Source organism: Strigops habroptila, chromosome 12 (assembly GCF_004027225.2).
Source record: "Strigops habroptila isolate Jane chromosome 12, bStrHab1.2.pri, whole genome shotgun sequence".
NCBI lineage: Eukaryota > Metazoa > Chordata > Aves > Psittaciformes > Psittacidae > Strigops > Strigops habroptila.
The window spans coordinates 14954919-14973119 of NC_044288.2; the positions used below are offsets into that span (position 1 = coordinate 14954919).

At 41.1% G+C, this 18201-nt stretch overlaps 1 protein-coding gene across 3 annotated transcripts in view; it reads left to right on the plus strand.

Moving 5' to 3' along the window:
- Positions 1-18201, plus strand: part of SGCD (sarcoglycan delta) — a 355893-nt gene that overhangs the window by 267018 nt on the left and 70674 nt on the right. For all 3 annotated transcript variants that reach the window (XM_030504746.1, XM_030504744.1, XM_030504745.1), the window contains exons 5-6: positions 3046-3133; positions 5401-5520. In XM_030504746.1, coding sequence (XP_030360606.1) covers positions 3046-3133; positions 5401-5520 — 208 coding nt within the window. The remainder of the gene's footprint in view (positions 1-3045; positions 3134-5400; positions 5521-18201) is intronic.

Below are 18201 nucleotides of genomic sequence, written 5' to 3' on the forward strand. Positions count from 1 at the left end.
TGGATTGTTGCATGTTGTACTTCAGAAATATAGTGTGTCTCATACTTACAGTGTTATAATTAGAGTCAGACATGCTTATTTATTGCATGCTGATGTTCTAACTCTAGGTCTATCAAGTGTTATGACAGTTTATGAAAATATTACTTCACTCCATAATCATTTTTATTTTGGTGATGATGCCATATTGATCTAGATTTCCACTTACTCATGTGCATCAGCATATTTAATTTTGGGTCATAATAACATGAAAGTGTAAGAAAGTGGAAGGTTTTGTCTTTATAGTTATAATTCCTAAATGTTTTAAGATTTTTTAATGCTATAATTATTTTTTCCTGTGTGATTGAAGGAAGCTGGCACCATCACCAAGCTTGCAACAGAGGAAATATATTTTTAATGTTCAGTGTATAAGAAATGTCATGTTGTTATCTTTGTAAACAGAAGATGATGGACATAAACACTGCAGAATTTTCAGCAAAAGGAAGTAATTTTTTCGGCTCTTTTTCATTTCTTAATGGAAGAAGAATTATGGAAACGAGAGCAGGCATTGCATTAAGTGCTTGAAATATTCCTTCCCTGCAGACCAATAAAAACATAACTCTTCCATTAGGGAAATTCAGTTTTTTGAAGGCTGCAGGAATCTGAGCTCTGAATCAGTGAATGAGATGACTATGCTGGGGTAAGCCTTTCAAGGTCTGATTATGTACTTTAAGTCTTTCGTAGGTGGATACCAGCTCTTAGCTTGTCTTGCAAGACTCCTTTGGAGCAACTTTTCCTGTGACTCTTTTTATATTAACTGTTTGGCTTATCTTGTAGTACTTCTGTAGTGCAATCTCCTGCTAGCAGATCAGTAACAGAGTTTCAAAGCCATGGGGATTGAATGATTCCTATCTGAATCTGGACTTTTCAAAACACTCTTGCTCTTTGCATAACTTCATAAACAAAAGTCAAACACTGCACATCAAAAATAAGACCTTTCTGTGCTTCATATGGCATGTTTATAGTGGTTATAGTCTCACCTATGATAGATTGTGCAGATTGTAGCTGTCTGCCTTTAAAAATATCCTTCATCTGTAATTGTGAGATGAAAATGTAGCAGTAAACTGCTATCACTGGGCTGTTCAAATTAGGTCCCTGATCAGGGCTGTGGAGAATTAATACCAGAACAAGTGGGTATTGAAACGAAGCCATCTTTTTTCTGTGCTGTTAACCATGAAATAGTAACCAACATGACTTTCTAGGTTTTAAAAGATCACAAATAAAAATGAATAAAAAAGAGCAAAATCGTTACCACTGATCCTTTCTTCTTATTAATCGTATTTCAGTTTCATATCCTATATTACTTAAGCTGTCAAGCACATCACAGACATATATAAGGATGATTTGTCCTCATTTACTATATGAGGAGACAGAGACACCAAAAGCTTCTGAAACTTGTCCAAGGTCTGGGAATTCTTAGGTGGGATTCTTTCTTTTTGTTATTTTTATTTAGTTGTAAATAGTCTGAATGTAGCCATAATTCTCTTGTTATAATTGATCAAATAAATCCCATTTCCCCCTTTTTTGCTGAAGAGCTGATCCCATGGATGCATGCAGCATAAGTAGTTAAGGCAGCAAATGTGATTACTGTGAATATTTGGTCACATGTGGGTCTGGTTTTGTTTGAGTTTTTTGAGATTTTTTTTCTGCAAACACTGCTGGGAATAGCTTACTTATCACTAAGTGTACCTTGAAGCTCCAGTCCACCCCAGGACTCCCATGAGTGCATTCCTGTGCTCCTGTTATTTTTTATATGCAGACAATCTAATCCTTCTGCCATGATCCAGAAAAATCTATGCAAATATTAGTTATGTTCCTTATAAATTCAGGTGCAAAGAGAACATGTCTGACCTATGTGATCCTCTGTCACCATCCTGATTGTTCATTCCTAGTAGAAAGATTTCAAAACTGGAAAAAAAGCTTTCGTTGAAAGAAGCACATGGACATAAAATGTTCAACTTCTGCTGATTTTCTTGCTAGTTTATCCCCTCTGCCAATCTTATGTCTTAGCCAGTTGACGAATTTAATCAGCTGCCTGCTTTAGACCTTATTAAGAGATATCAGCAGTGAATTTACACCTTGCACATCACATTTTTGGCTGGTTTGGGGGTCACCCTGTGCTGGTGCTATAGGTGGTTAATAGCCCCTGAGGAACCAGCTGGGTGGAGTAGTGGAAAACACGAGTTCCTGGGTGTCTTGGATGTGTTTGCACACAGAAGGAGCCAGATGGTTTCCTCAGTGGGTTTTCTTTGGCTTCGCTCTGCAGGAGAAATACCTGAGGTGGACAATGCCAGGTAGCCGTGTGGCTTCTGTGTGTTAACAGCTGCTCTAGCTCTTCTCTCAGAGGTATATTTAAAGCATAAAAATGAAAAATTGGTAGAAATCTGTATGGTTGAGTGAGGAAGACTTCAGGTCGTGTATATCTCCAGACCTGACTGGATGGCTCTGGTTCCCAGCTGGCATCCCAGTCTGGAATCTGATGGTGGTACATGCCGCGTGGTTCCTAAGTGCTTTGAGATCAAAGGCACTTTTTACAAATTAATAAGGTTTTCTTGTTCACAGCCCTTGGGCATGGCTCGCTCATATGGCCATACATTAGGCACAGTCACCCACTGGAGTCATCCGAAGCTGTGTGTAATATTGCAGGTTTGACTCTAAATGCATTGTTGCAGCTAGCCAGCATCCCAGAGCACCATGACCTTTGGGAAGCTTAGGTCAGGTTCCATACCACTTGCACATTTTAAAATAACCAGTTGGTTGGCTTATACTGGCAATAAAGCTGACCATCCCTAAAACAAGGCTAGTCTCTGGGACTTTATCTTGGCCAGATGTGTTGACTGTGATTTTATCCTGGACAATAAGAATTAATTCAGGGTAGCCTGCACCTAAACCACACGCCCAATGTTGGGGCAATTAACAACAGCCCTGCAGCATCAGGCAAAGCTCAAGCTGGTTTGTCTCGGGCAGCCATCCCCATCTCACGTGCTTTCTCTCGTGGTCTTGTTCCAGGGCAACCCACTGTACTTCCAGTCTGCCAGAAATGTGACAGTGAACATCCTCAATGAGAAGACTAAAGTCCTTACTCGCCTTGTAACAGGTAAGGAGGGGGAAAGGCTGTGTGGAAAAATTAAGGAGGGATGAAAGTGGGTGTGTTGTGGGATGCTCTGCTGGCTTTAGGCAGCATGCAGGAGGGGAGCCCAGGTGTCTCATGAAGTACAAATGAAAACTTCACTCCACTTTGTAAAAACAAAGCTAGAGACATGAAAGCCGTGCTGGAGAGGCAGCTGGCTGGTGCTTTCTGATAATGAAGCAGACCTTTGTTTTCATTTGAAAGCCAATCCAGAGACAGAAAGGTTAGTTGAAAGACTTCAGGGTCAAGGAGAACATCTGCAGGATGACATTTCTGTTGTAACAGGCACAGGCTTTTCCTGAGACAGTTTTAACTTGCCTGAGAACCCTAAACTCTGCAGATTAACTGTGGCTGGGCTGGGACGCTTTGCAGTTCAGAGGTCTCTGTACCCTTCTGCTGCTGAAGAATGCTCTCGTGCCCCCAAGCATGAGTGTGTTTGATGCAGAAATGGTGTCTCGTAAATCCCCAGTGCAGAGCATCCTTTGAATGAATGCGCATGTAATTTGGGTTGGAAGAGCCTAATGCATTATATATTGTAATATATATTATGTGTATGATACAGGATTGATATTTATTTATTGAGATTTATCTGGGGACTGGGAGAAGTGTTGCTGTGTGGCAGAGCCAGTAATCCATAAACATGTTTCTACATGAGACTGGGTTGTTTGGTTTGCTTATATAACATCTTGGCCTCTAGTCACGGTATTAGATAATTAAATACGCAGCTTCAGTAAGCAGTGATTTAAGCAGCACGTGTGAAAATTTCCTGGAGGAAGGAAATAAATTCAACCCCAAGGTCCCTGATTCTCACTTTCAGAATGAACATGTTCAGTTTGTTTGTTCTCCATGTATTTTCAAGAGAGTATTTGGTTCACTTAAGCACCTCCATGTCACGAGAGCCTGGGAGGAGGATGTGGTCAGTGGTGTCTCCCAGCAGTGTTCTGGTTATTGAGCTCATTTCTGGATTCGGCAGCAGCTTTGGCTTTAGAGCAGAGTAAAGATGTGGTCCCATGTAGTGCATGCGGTAGTGATGAGTAGGGAGGCAGTTAATTAGCAAGATAGAAACCAAACTTAAATTGCTGGATTTTCTCAGAATGACTGCAAGAATTTTTAAGTGTTTCCAGGGATCTCGGCATAGCCTCACTTTTCTGTAGTGTGAACCATGCGCATGATTGCATGTGCCCTGATGCCAGTACAGATGACCTGTGCAGGAAAACGCTATGGATGGAGTTTGAAACCACCTATGAGAAAATACTGGCTTTCAGGTCTTATTTCTCTCAGCTTTTGAGAAATGAGTCATGAAGATGGCCAGACCTAATGCAAAGTCTGGTCACCTGCCTTGCACCATATTACCATATTCCAGGGAGACTGTGGCTTGGACTGAGTTGCACAGGGCTGTTAGTTGGTGATTTTTCCAAAGTTCTGCCTGGGCCTGTAACCGAGGGGTCTGCTCTTTGCAGCCTTTGAGCCACAGACCTGCACAAAATTGCTATTCAGGCAGCTGATGTTTATCAGGCTCCTCAACAAAACCCATTGCCAGAAGCTTTCCAGCACTGCAGTGCGCAGCAGCCTGCAGCAGAGGCAGCAGAATTGAAAGAAGAGCAATAAAGGAAAGTTTAACTGGTCTAAGAACTTTCTGAAATGTGGGAGGCTGACATTCATCTTGGCCTGCAGATAGTTCAAATGGTCTAAAAGAAAACATTTACTTTTATGGTGGTGTTTGGTTTTGTTCTTTTTTTTTTAAATTGGACTGTGCATGACACTGATACCATTCTAATCCGGGTATATTTAACAGGCAGAAAACCAGGAGTCTTTTACACCTCAGCATCAGTCCAAGCAAAATGGACTCAGGAACTCCTGATGCCTCTTAGAGCTGCACCAATGCTCTCAAAGTATGGCTGGGTATATTCATTGCCATTTCACATGTGGGTCTGTCTTTTTGTAAGAATTTCACAGCTATTCCAAGTTTAATGGTGATTTTATGGCAAACATAAGCATTAACAGAAACAGAAGTAGAAAAAGTTGAGAGGTTGTTGTTTGGGTAGAAAACGGTGCCCTTTTCTAACAAGATGTCACCCTCTGAAAAGCACAGACCTCCTTGTTTGGTGTGTCAGATGCAGTTTGTTTCTGCAGGGCTATTAGGACAATCTCAGCAGATGGGTTTATTAAATGTATGAAGCTACTATGTAATTTTCTTATACTTTTCACTAAAAGGTTGTGCTTCTTCCCTCTAGGTCCCCAAGCAGTGGAAGCACACAGCCAAAAATTTGAGGTGAAAACCCTCTCTGGAAAATTGCTGTTTTCTGCAGATGACAACGAAGTGGTGGTTGGAGCAGAGAGATTGAGAGTTTTAGGTAAAATATTATTCACTAAATCACTCTTTTAATATGCGCCTCTTCAAATTTTAGTATAGTTTTGCCTGACTTTCCTTCATGCTTCTTTTGGAGCTAAAACTTTTCACTGTCTTTATTGCTTTGAATCTTCCCCAAGCAGATAATGGCCAGGAGTTTGTCTGAGGGGTTTCTTAACTTGCACAATATGTTATTTCCCCTCCAGAAAAAAACTCCCCTGGAAGTGGTTTGTCTGGCTTAGTGAACTATTTTTAAACCAGCTTTGGAAACTGAAGAACTTTAGCTTTTGTGATGAAGGACAGTGAGGGATCGTTCTAAGGATGCTTCCACGCCTACAGTCACTGTGTGTAGGGAAACCTCAGGCTTCGTGTTTTTGATCACCAGTTTACCAGCTCCTCCTTCATTCTAAAGCAAACACAAAGGAGGAGGCCTGCAGGGAGAAAGTCAACATGAATTAGTACCCCACATTAATTTTCTGGAGAGTTTGGTGGCCTTTATGTTAGCTGTCCTTACTTAGCCACATGGAAGAGCATGTTGTGCATCTCTGAGCCATCTTCAGCTATGCTGTGGGTGGGGTTAAGTGTCCTGTGCATGGGAGGAGAGTCCAGCCTTGCCAATGGTGCCACTTCCCTATCTGACTGCCGAGACAGACAGGGCATCTGGAGCTCTCCTGCCTGTGCAGGATCTGCCTCCCCAGCTGTGCTGCCTGCTAGGCTTTACGTCTGTAGTTCCTAATAACAAATGGGGATACACTTTGGGTTTTGGGTATGGGAGTTGTTTGTTGTTTGTTTGGACTTTTATTTTTAATTAGGGAAGATAAACAGTTATGGTAATTGTAAAATTTTAAAATGTATTTGATAGTTATATGGAATTACCTCTTAGGAACTTGAATTCTCATGCTCTCTAGTTCAATCCATGCTCTTTGCTTAGTCTGAGGTTTGCTCGTGAATGTTTTCATGTAGGACCAGGCTGGGTAGCTCAGTACTGCGAAGCAGTTAGTCACGTAACAGTGCCACTGGTCTCTGTGGATGCACTGATACGGGTTTTCTAATGGCTTGATTTGGATGCATCTGTTCACTCCAAATTGTTCTTTACTTCTCTAGTAAGCTCCTAAAAAAAGAGAGACCAATGAAGGAGCTTAGAATGATATATAGTGTTTTTAATTATTTCTACGAATTGCATAGTGTATTACTAGCATATTATGTATAATGTAAAGGAGCTTAAAATGAGCACCTTGGAGTCTAACCATCAGCAATGGGACTTTGTGTCCAGCCCTTAATGGTTTTTGTTACCTGATGTCATGCTATTCTAGATGGTTCCTGTCTGAGGACAGGCCAGGTGTAGCTCTTTGCAGGCCACTATTGTTACATACTAGACTAGTTCAGTCACCAGCTATACAACTTAGATGAGTTTTATAGGATAAATGTTGATCTTCACAAATTTAGCAGTATCATTTTTAGCTGAAAACTTTGAAAAGGACCATTCAGAATTCTTGTGGTATTACAGAGGTGGGGAACATTTGTCACAATGCATGTTGTAACACTAATCTCCCTTCACAGTGCACCCTGCAGAGCTAATTATCTGTGCAGTCTTTGTGCAGGAGAGGTGAAGTCAGAAAGCAAGAGTTTTTAAATATTTTCTCGGAGACCTTAAAATGAGAGAGATTTATATCATTGGTTCTTCAGAAAAGCACAGAAATTTTTCCTTACAAGTCACAAGTGCTCCTTTTCAGATTACATACAAAAATACTGCTTTTTCTTTACTTTGTCCTTTGGAGAACCAGCAATTATTTTTCATAGTTATTTTGAGTTTCTGCCTTGTTTTAGTCTCAAGAATAAACAGCATCAAAATTACTGCTAACCACTGTAGTTCACTTTCATTTTTATCTGCAACCGAGTGTTTCTTGGGGGTTTATTTGGCTTATGCAGATCGATCAGAAAAGAAAAAAAGTAGAATGATAGGACTGGTGATGTTACATGGCAAGTATTCTAATGACCTTGAGCTGAAATGCTTTCAGAGTTCATGCTTGGCTTTGGTTTTCTCCAGCTTTGCTTCCCCAATCTAATTTTATCTGCAAAAGTGTTTGCCGTGGCTGTTTGCCATGCTGGGAAGTGTTACACCATATGTTCATATTTCTTCCAGTGTTTTTGTCTGCACTTGAGGCTAGTCCAACTTGTGCTGCACAGACAAATTCCTTTGATCATTTCTCTGGTGTTTGGGATCTCAGGTGCTGTTGGTATGTGTCTGCTGACGCCTATCTACGCTATGTAAATAATCTCAGTTTGTTATTGCTGAACACATACTTGTTATAGAAGGAAGTGTATGTCTGCAGTCTGGCATGAAAGTAATCTCACAAAGGTTAGAGCAGCACTTACTGGGGTTGTGGCTAGCTTTTAATCTTGTTAATGATAATGACTTTTTTCTTTGTGCAGTCTTCAAAGTTGATTCTGAAAGTTTGTTCTATAAAGTAATGCTGAAGTCTTGTCATGAGGAGAGAGATGCCTTCCTTTTTTGAAATGGACTCTGCTCTGGGGAGCTAAAGGGTTTTTCAACGTTAACAAGGCATTAAGAAGGAAGGAATGCACAGAATTATGGATAAAAACCATACAAGTAGGACATGTGCTGCGTTTGATGGTGCTTCAAAAAAATGCACAACACGGGTAGCACAGATTACCAAATGAAAGTGCTTTTTATTGTGGGGAGTTAGTCCTGTTTATAACAATTAAAGGACAGAGAAAGACCACAGAGTTGGTCCCTTCTGCTTTTCATGCATGATGTAATTTAGAGTACTTCAATGATTTCATTTGATTTAGTGAATCCAGTCAAATTTGTCATCATAGGAGACGTTGGAGGATAACGGTAACTTCTGTTTGAAGCCCTTTGGCTATGGTCAGCTCTGATAACATCTACACAACCTTTTCCAGACACAAGCATGATTCCCTCTGCCTTGCTCAGACCCAGGCGGAGGCCTAGCAGCTGCATTTGGTCCAGATGACTCAGAACAAGCTCATGTTTGCCTGAAAAAAGTCATGTAGAAACTGAGCCTCATGCCACATCTGGTCTGCCCTTTTTTCTTCCAAGCTTATCTGCCAGTGTCTGCAATTGCCCAGCCATCTCCTCCACTCTTGCGGTGGGACCGGATGGCAGCACATTCTCACTGGTAACACCCCTTTCTTTTACAAGCTCCACTCCTGTAGTATTTGAGCACCTCACAGTCTTTTAAAAGATACTACAGCAAACCTTGGAGCCATTCTCATTCCTCAGAACTGCGACTCTGGTTTTGCAAGGCTTAGATTTTGAAGGTAAAATCTATCACTTCTCTGCCTGCTAAACAGCACCATGGTCCTTCTCATGGGGTTGTGCGTGGGGTGAGGCGCAAACCCCTGCACTGGCTGTTACCATGGTCAGCCATGCACTTTGGCAAACACCACGTAGACATAAGCTAATGCCCCGCTGGACGGCCCCTATGGGGTCATAAACACATTGGGTCTGCGTTACAGGAGGTGAATGAGCTGGTCCTAATTGAATTCATATGTGGTGCATCATATAGCAGTTCCTCTTCCCCCCTCCTCCCTCCCTCCAGAAATGAAACATGTTCAGACCATCTGAAACATGGTGTGTGAGAAATACTCTTTAGTTAAAAGAGCATTAACAAATAACTTTGATATATATTAATTACCATTTTCATTTAATAGCATATTGAACATTATAGCATTTATAAACAAAAGACAATCATAAAGCATTATTCTGACTGCTAATTAGCTCTATTTATTCTCCAGATTAGTTTTTAAATATGCCCTCTAGATGCCACTTGATACTAATTAACAGAGTTACATTATTATCTCTATAGTAAAGCATTTTTAATTAAATCTAAAGCAATTTAAATTAGCATGAGTTTTTACAGAAATTAAACTGTGGTCAAATGCTTAATTTAGCCTTATAAGACAACATCTGATGACATGCTGGTGTCGGTTCTCTCAAGGGCCTTGACATCTTTTTTGGAGCTTATTTTCTGAAGTTTGTTTTCAGGGACACTTGCCAGTACACTCTGGGGTTTAATATTTATGAAGGATTTAACCAATATTTTGTTTTTTAAGACTAAGTATTGATGGGAATCCACATGCATTGCAGTGAGCCGAGATAAAAACGCAAAAGACGCATTCCTGCAGCTTAACAGGCTTTCACAGTCCCTGGCTTTGAGTGGTGTGGAGGAAGGTTTGTGTGGGAGGTAGGATTGTATGGGCTGAATGCTGTTGCGTTACAAATCAACCATGCTTTTTAGCCGCTCTTGAGATTACCATTTTGCTTTGCAATGAGGATAGGATTAATCCTAAAAACCGCAAGGTCCCTTTTTCTGTCACAGAAGAATACAAAGATTGCTTCAACTCTGGGTCCCTGAAAATGTGCCTCTCACTTTAGACATTTATACTACTTTTCTTCTACTATAGCCTAATTATAAAAATTTGGCTAAAGCCTTTCCCTGTGGTAAACTCTAACTAAAATAACTGTATTTAGCGTGGGGTAGGATGCCTTTCATCTCCCAGTATAAAGACTGCAGGAGCTTCTCTGCAGGAGATGTGTGACCCACCCTCCACACATTGCAGTCCTCCCCAGCACTATGGCTGGCCAAAACGTTCCTTTCATCTCACCAAGCGATTGCATGCCCTCCCTTCAAATAATTAGCCAGTAGATCTGTTTCTACCTTGTAGCTTTTTTCACTGTATTACGTTCCATCTGGGAGATGAATCGTGTGGAGCATGCAAATGCTGACCACAGGTTAGTCTTCCAGGAATGGTAGTCTGGTTTGGAAGCATTTTTTGTTCTACTTTCTCTGCAGGTGCCTGGGAATGCACCTGAACAGAGGAGTCAGATGTTGAAATGTTATTGCAGATTTATTAGTAAGTTTGAAGTAATTAATTCCAAGGCACATTTCCAGCATTTTATTTATAAGCTGTATATTAAGGGCTCTAGAGGTTTTAGTGGAGAAACACCAATGATAAAAGCAGTGATGTAAGCCCAAGTCAATGAGATGACAGCATGATTGTCTCATAGAAAGCTCTTTTAAATGGGTTTGTGTTGGAGTTTTCTGTTGTTGGGGGCAGAGGGAGTAACCTGCTCTGTATTTGCAGAATTCAAAGTGGAAGGGATAAAAACGCATTTGCAGTGTCCTTCACTTTGGGCAAGAGGAGAACACCATTTAATATGGATGTGCTGGACTAATACGTGTGTGTACATTGGCCCAGCTGTTTCTAAAGCTTCACATCTATAAACATTTTCAGGGAGTCTTGTATTAGCTTGGTCTGGGAGGAACCCTGCAGAACTGTGTCTGTAATGGCAGCCTGGCTGAAGGACTCTGCTCACATTTCCTCAATACTACAATTTTAGTAGCTTCTTGGCATGTCCTTTCTGGCTTATGTTTGCTGCAACGTTTACAGCAGCGTAACTTTTATGAGTGTAAGAGTAGTTATATTTCATTAAAATAATCCGCAAAGCTATTTGACTGGCACCAGTCATTTCAGACAGTGGTGTGAGCTAGAAATTTAAGAGTCTCCAGGAATTACCATCAATTTTTGCTGGATGCACCCTTCTTCAGAAGCGATTATTTATGCGTCAGGACATGCATGGTTGCCCTTTACAGCAGCCATTATGATTTCAAAATGGCATTTTGCTGATTTGTTTGTGGCAGAGAGAACAATGTTTGTAGCCAAGTGTTGAAATCAGGCTTGATCCAGAGAGGAAACGGAGCTTTCTGGCCTTGCCATTGAGTCTGCTGCCATTTTACGCGTGAGGTTAAATGCCAAGCTTGAGTATTTGTATAGTGGATTTGGTTTGTTTTCCTGAAAATGTGTCCTTACTACAGGTCTGTGAGTAGCTTTTTCAGTGGAGAAATGATGCTACAAGACACATTTCTTAGCAAATTGAAACATTTCCCTGCTATGATCCTTTTCCTTTGCAAAGGCAGCGGAGGCGAAGTTACCTTTGACTCAAAGATGGCTCAGCACTGCCGGTGTGTGGCCATGGTACTTTGCTGGGATGTGGAGTACCTCGCTGTGCTTCTGGAAGCAAACACTATACCATCAGCCTGGGGACAGGGGCCTTTCCCACTTCATCCAGTTGCAAATGAGCTCCTGCTTGCTCAGCCTGCTTCAAAGACACCAGGAGGTAGCATTTGCTTCAGAGCTCCCTTCTGTGCTCTTGGCAAGAGAAAAGAGTGTGCCACAACTGCTGCTCACAAGGCTTGGACAGGCAGTTGACCTTTTGCTGAAGGTGTATGAACTTCTTTAGGAAGCAGCTACGAATATTCGCTATGCACTCCCTGTAGGTGATTAAGCAGTCACACTAATGCAGTCCCAGAGCAATTGCCAAGCTGTCATGTAGTCACTGGTCCTGCAGAAAAGGGACGTAGAATAAAAGGAGGAAAGCAGGAAATTAAGCTGACAAATGAAGATACCAGGTATTAGCGCTGGCACTAGCAAGACTGGGAACAGCCTTGGCTGTCTGTGGCATTCAGTCACAGCAGTGAGTTTCATCAGATTTCTTTGCACTCATTGCAGAGGTGTGATGATGGGAAAAAAATGTGTTTAGCAAAATTAAGGAGTAGTGCAGGGAAAAGAATATGTTTTCTATCAGTGATTAAATCCACAAGAAAATTGTGGTTTGTTCTGTTAGGAATTGTGCTATTGCAGTATCAATGTAAAAGTCAGGTGTCAAAAAGTGATTTAATCTGTAATCAACAGTGATAAAAATAATTAAATATATAAAAAAAATTATTTGGTTGAATTGAATGGGTTTTGGGTTTTTTTTTTCCCCAGAGGCTGGGATGGGATTTTTAGATGCTTTCTTCCGAATAGAGTTTTTCTCCCATTCTATATGGGAAGAAATGAAAATGACCAGATCTTGAGCAAACATACAGTTCTTGAATGAATACTTCTGATTGCTTTGCTGGCTTGAGGGCAATAGGTGTAGACACTGTTGTCCATTCCTTTTAATGGCAAATTCCACTAACATTGCCCTCCTTTTTCAAAATCCACTCACCCAGATTGTAAACTTGTCTTTTGTTGGAGAAAGCAGTGTGTGTTGGAGGGAGATATACTGAGTTTTCCTTGTGTTTGCTTTTACTTCGAAGTACATTCCAGGCAAAAAGGGATATCATTTATGTAAAGTGTATAGGCTTCGAGGCCAGGCTGAAATGTGTGTTCAGATTGTGTTACCTTAATCCCGTTTAAGGAAAAAGAAGAATCATCCACGATCAGATTAATATTGATTAAATGTCACAAGGATTATGAAGGAAACATACTGTACACTTACCAAACACTGAAATCAGATTTAAAAGTGTGGCAGATTTATATTTTATTTCCTGTGTTCCCCAGCCTTCACAACCTGATCGGTTTGAAGCTCACATAATATTCTCCTTGATAAATTTCCACTGTGTATTCCTACTTCAGATGCTCTCCTGAGTTTCTTTGCATCTTTGCACAAGAATGCCACGAAGAGCTTCAAAGGAATTCAGTGATGACATTGCTGTTGTTGAGCTGCAGAAGATGTGTTGAAGGGCCCCAAAACTAGTCAAGAAGGAAATATCTAGAGGTCAGCATAAGTTGTAGCAACCTTTCTTTGTATGTCTTTTCTCAGTTTGGCTGCAAGCCCTTCTGGTCTTTTCTGTTATTCCCTTTATATTTCTCAGACATTCAACCACTGGAGTAGACAAATATGTGTCTACAGGCACATATATCACTAATGACCCACATGCTGATCTCAGAGCTTGCAGCTCATCTTTTTGTTTGCAAGTTTTTTAGCTTAAAACCAGGCTTCATTTATTTCTTGGGACTAGAGTCAGGTAATTGCTTCTCCTCCCCCTGGCAGAGCTGGTTGAAGTCATAAGGGGTTCCCATCCAGCCTAACTCAACAATAGCCCAGGGCTGGACCTAAGGATTGACTCACTCCTCATGTGAATACAGTGCCAAGACCAACATCTAAAAGAGCCTAATAAATCACAATACGTTTTTATTATAAACACCTTTGTTCATGCTGCACATGATTTCATTACATAGATTGCCCATAAAAGAACAACTCCTCAGCACTTTGACAATGAGGTGGGCAGATAGACAGACCTTTGCAATGAAGTATTTTTATAGTATCCTAGAAAGAAACATGAGTGAAGCTTTATGGCTTTTGTTCAATGCACTGGCTTAACCCAGCCAGGTTATTATTGTTGGGCCCTGAAATGGAGCTCTTATTGATTTCAGATTTGATGGGATTCAAGGAAAGCAACAGCAATTACTATGTTCATCCATTTAAAAACATAAATTAAGGACAAAAAAGGCTTTTAAAACTAGGAATTAAAAGAAGCGGGCACAAATCGTTTCTGCCTGTATTATACTGGATTTACTTCCTGGACATCTCTTTGCACAGACACCTTTCTAAGACTGTCACATATTACCCTGATAAGCCCTACAGAGGAGAGAACCTCATCAGATGGGTGTTTTCATGAACAAATTGCTGAATGTGTCCTGATCAATAGTGGGAATGGAGGTAGTTTATGGAGATCACCAGCACACTATACATTGCCTCTTGACTTTAGCTAGAAAAAAAATCATAGCAAATCCTTCTTCTTCCCTCATTTGCACAGTACTACATGAAGGCAGAGTGCTAAAGAGAAGATACACTTAAGCCAACTCAATCACCAAGTTCGTCACAGGGCTCTGAGAACTCAATTTCATTACAAAGCAGGGATATACAACACTAAAGGTGTAGTGTGGGTATGAAATTATTACTAAAAGAATACAAAGAGTGGGAAAGAAATGTGTTGTCTAGAAAAAAAAGAAAAAAGAAAGTGAGGAATAACTAACCAGGTACATTTGCACCTGAGCGGAAACCTGAGTTCTCTCTTTTGCATTCTGTTCACCCCCAAGTGCTGTTCAGCTGATTGCCACCTACCTTTGATAGCACAGGAGCATCAATCATTACTCTAAAAATACCTCTCACTGCATTGCATTTGAGCTCTTCTTCTCTTCCTTACAGCTGACAGGAGTAGAAGCCTAGAGCAAGTTTCATGCAGTATGTGATCAGTATCTTGCCACGATGGCTGGAGCCCCGTTCTGGCCAGAGGGAGCAGTGGTGGCCTTTGCCTTTACACCAGGAAAGGTGCCAGGACACTGTCATGCAGCTCAGGTGCTTTTGCAGCACACAGGGAGAGCAAGAGGCAGCTTGGAAGGCTGAACTGTTGATGCGCTCTTTCCTCTGGTTGGATTTGTTGCTCATTAAAAGTTGCATGTTCCAGATGAGCTTTGCTCCCTTCTTGGGGCATTTGTCACTCCTCTCTTCCCTATGGAGTTGGGAGTGCTGAGCTCACTTGATAGCCTTTGCCCTGGTGGGGTGGGTGTTAGTAATCTCTCTTTCTCACAAAGCTCATGAGATTGATCAACCAAATCCACATTTGGATGAAGGGGGTTAATGCTTCAAAAGACACTCTTGAACACGACACTGGCAGACCAACATGCACTTACAGAACATAATGCTTCTGTTCTGTTACAATGCAAATCTGGGATAAAAACCCACCTTGTTTATATGCTGTGTCTTGGATTCATTTTGTAGAGCAAGATGATTGCCAAAAGCCTGGCACATTTGGCTTTTTATGTTGCTTCCATGTTGGAAACAGTGAGGGCAGGTTGCTCATGGCGCATGCTCCGCAGCAAGGAAGGACAGTGTCATCCTGTGCAAGAGCTGGAGCTGTTGCAAAGATGCAACAGAGCAGTGGCACTGGAGGCTCCTGTGGCGGGTGCAGAATGGGAAGAGGGAGCTAAGGGGAGATCCAGAAGCTGGATGTTGCTCCAGAAGCTGGATGTTGCTCCAGCAACTCACTTGCAGTGGTCCAAACCACAACCAAGCTCCTGGATGTGACAGTAGGCTTCTAAGAAACCACTAGTGTCAAATGAAATGCAAATTCTTCCTTGGCAGACCTGTTCTCATACACTCTTTCTTCTGAGTCTCAAATGAAAGAAGAAGAAACAACAGCAACAACAAAATCCCCAAACCCTGAAATTGAACTGTAAATATTCCCTTGCCATATGACTCTTGATTTTTGTTCTTGCATGAAGTGAAAACATATAGGGGTCTTGACATTTGTGTCCCCACTCCTTATGCACTAGGAGGGAAAAAAGCCCCAACCACTCTTTGAGTAAATCTTTATGGTGATTCAAAACACTTCAGGAAGATCCTGTCATACGCTTTATAAGTTCCTGACTGATTGTGTGGAATTAAGTTATTGGGCAGAGAACCAGCTAATGGAAACACATTGATGAAATCATTTTTGAGGGACATTAAATGGAACTTAAAATAAAGCTGAAATGGTTTTATGGATTTTTCAGTCAAACTGTTTATGAACATTTATCGGTGGTAAATTACACAGTGTCAGAAGAGGGAATCAGTAGTTATGGCTTTTAATAGAAGTCACTCTGATACAATGCTGTGAAAAAGAATAATTTATTGCCGAGGGATGTACAGTATACTATGTTTAAATACAAATTATATGATTGTTTCCTCCTAACTGTCTTTGGCTGTTTGCAGATAAGTCACCCTTAGCAGCAGCAGAGAGTCTCATAAGATGAAAAAAAATATTTTCAGTATTTTGCAATGAAATAGAAATCTTGTATTATGTATTTTTCATGGTAGATAGAAAACGTTTTACTAATGGATAATTGAGGAAGCAGAAGCTGTGTTGTACAATAATAAATTTAATTTACATTTGCTTTATACTCAGTAAAGGGAAAAGAGGGATACAGTAATTTTGATTGGGAAAAGAGATTATATTCTTGAACAGTGCAATTCATGCAGTCATAGGGTATTTCCTCTCTGTATGCTTCCCTCACTGGGGATGAGCTGGGGACTACATAAGGATTCACTCATGATTCTGAAAACAATGTGATTTGTTTCATGTTCCTGTTAGACTTGCCTCTTACCTTTCAGCTTAATGTTGTGTTTGCCTTCCCTTTGGCCCTGTCCCGCTGCCGTGAATCATGAGTAGCACTCAGCTTTTATCCAGGAATGTTCCCATCCTGGAAGCATCCAGCAGGGAGCAGAAATTTTCACCACTTTCTAAGCAAATGGCCTTGGACTTCATATTTTTAAATCCCACCCTCTCTCTCTCTTTTTCCACTCCCTGAGGTCAAACATTTGTTTCTCCATGACATCTCAGTTCTCCTCTGCAGAGCCACAATAGCCCAGTTCAGTGTCAACAGCACATTTCCCTCTAACTTTCCTTCCTGTTTGCCAAAGCCTTTTGTAAAACCACTTCCTGCAGCCTAATGCCTTCACTTTCAACTCCATCCAACGATGATCCTATCACAACCTGGCTAGGAACTTCCATAGTGGCCAAGAGCCACACTTTTGACACAGATGTCCAGTGTAGTTGAATTTGACCAAGGCAGTTGTTTCCCTCAGGAGGCACTGCGGGAGCTGCTGATCACCCAGGCAGAAACAGACTATTCAGTGTAAAAGAGAGAGGGCTGGTGGGAGTGTACATGTTTGATGTCTATAAAATTAACAGTAGCACAAAAAGAAGAGGATGGTAATTTAGTGCTTTTCACAGTCCAAAGCAGAACAAACATCTAGTGAGATCATCGGGCAGCAGGTTGAAACCAAAGGAAAAACTTCTCCAGAGCATTTAATTCATCTGTGAGCCCCTTGGTACAGAAATGGGGGCACTTAATAGGATAATTAGGTGAGATGAGGAGAGCTTATCGGTGTGTATCCAGTGGCTGCATGACAGAGCCAGCTCAAGGAGTCCCTCAGCTGCTGACAGCCAGAGTCAAGGGGGGGATGTCTCAGTCCTGGTCCCTCAGCATCCCCTCAGCCCTGAGTGGCTAGTGTCCTAATCAGTGACAGGGACAAGTGGCCCCTTGGGAGATTTTGTGTTCTTAAAACAGAATAATAAGAAATTATATTGTCAAGGCAAGAAGCCTTATCAAGGCAGGTAGCGTTCATTTCTAATTCGTATCAAAGGAGAGAAACAGAAGGATTTGGAAATCTCATTCTAGTTCTCAGCACATAAGGGGTTCTTTCACAGATCTGGGAATAAAGGAGACAAGGAAACAAGGGTTTAAGAACTGTGTGTAGGGAAAGAAAAACAAAGAATGGAGGAAAGGAATAGCAGGTGTTTTTATTTTCAGCCTTCCTGAAGTGATTGTGTTGGAGTCTTCTCTGGCTTTGTTTCTAAAGCTGCTTCCTACATTTAAATGAAATAACGAAAGCTTAGAAAACCTCAAGTCATTGGAAATATGCTAAAGTTTCCCCTTATTCTTCAGGCATTTCTGGTTACATGCAGATTGTTATTTTGGGCCTTGCATAACTTAGGTAGATGACTTAAAATGTGAAAAAATGAATTAAAATTACCAGCATAAAGTCACCATTTAAGCAATACAGATGGAAGGGGTATGAGAATATCTATGTGCACTTCCTCATCTTCCTCACCTTGAAAAGCATTTTTTGTTACGCAGGTATTTGCAGGCTGTAACTTTTGCTAAGTTTCATTGCAGAGCTATTAGCCAAACAATTGTGTGGATAAGCAGAGATTTAAATCATTTGGAAACTGTTGAGAGAGGACAGATCTGATAATAATAACCTTCACGGCTGGCAAGTTACAGCTGCTTTTGACAACTTGTACCAGTGAAGGCTTATAGTAAAGTT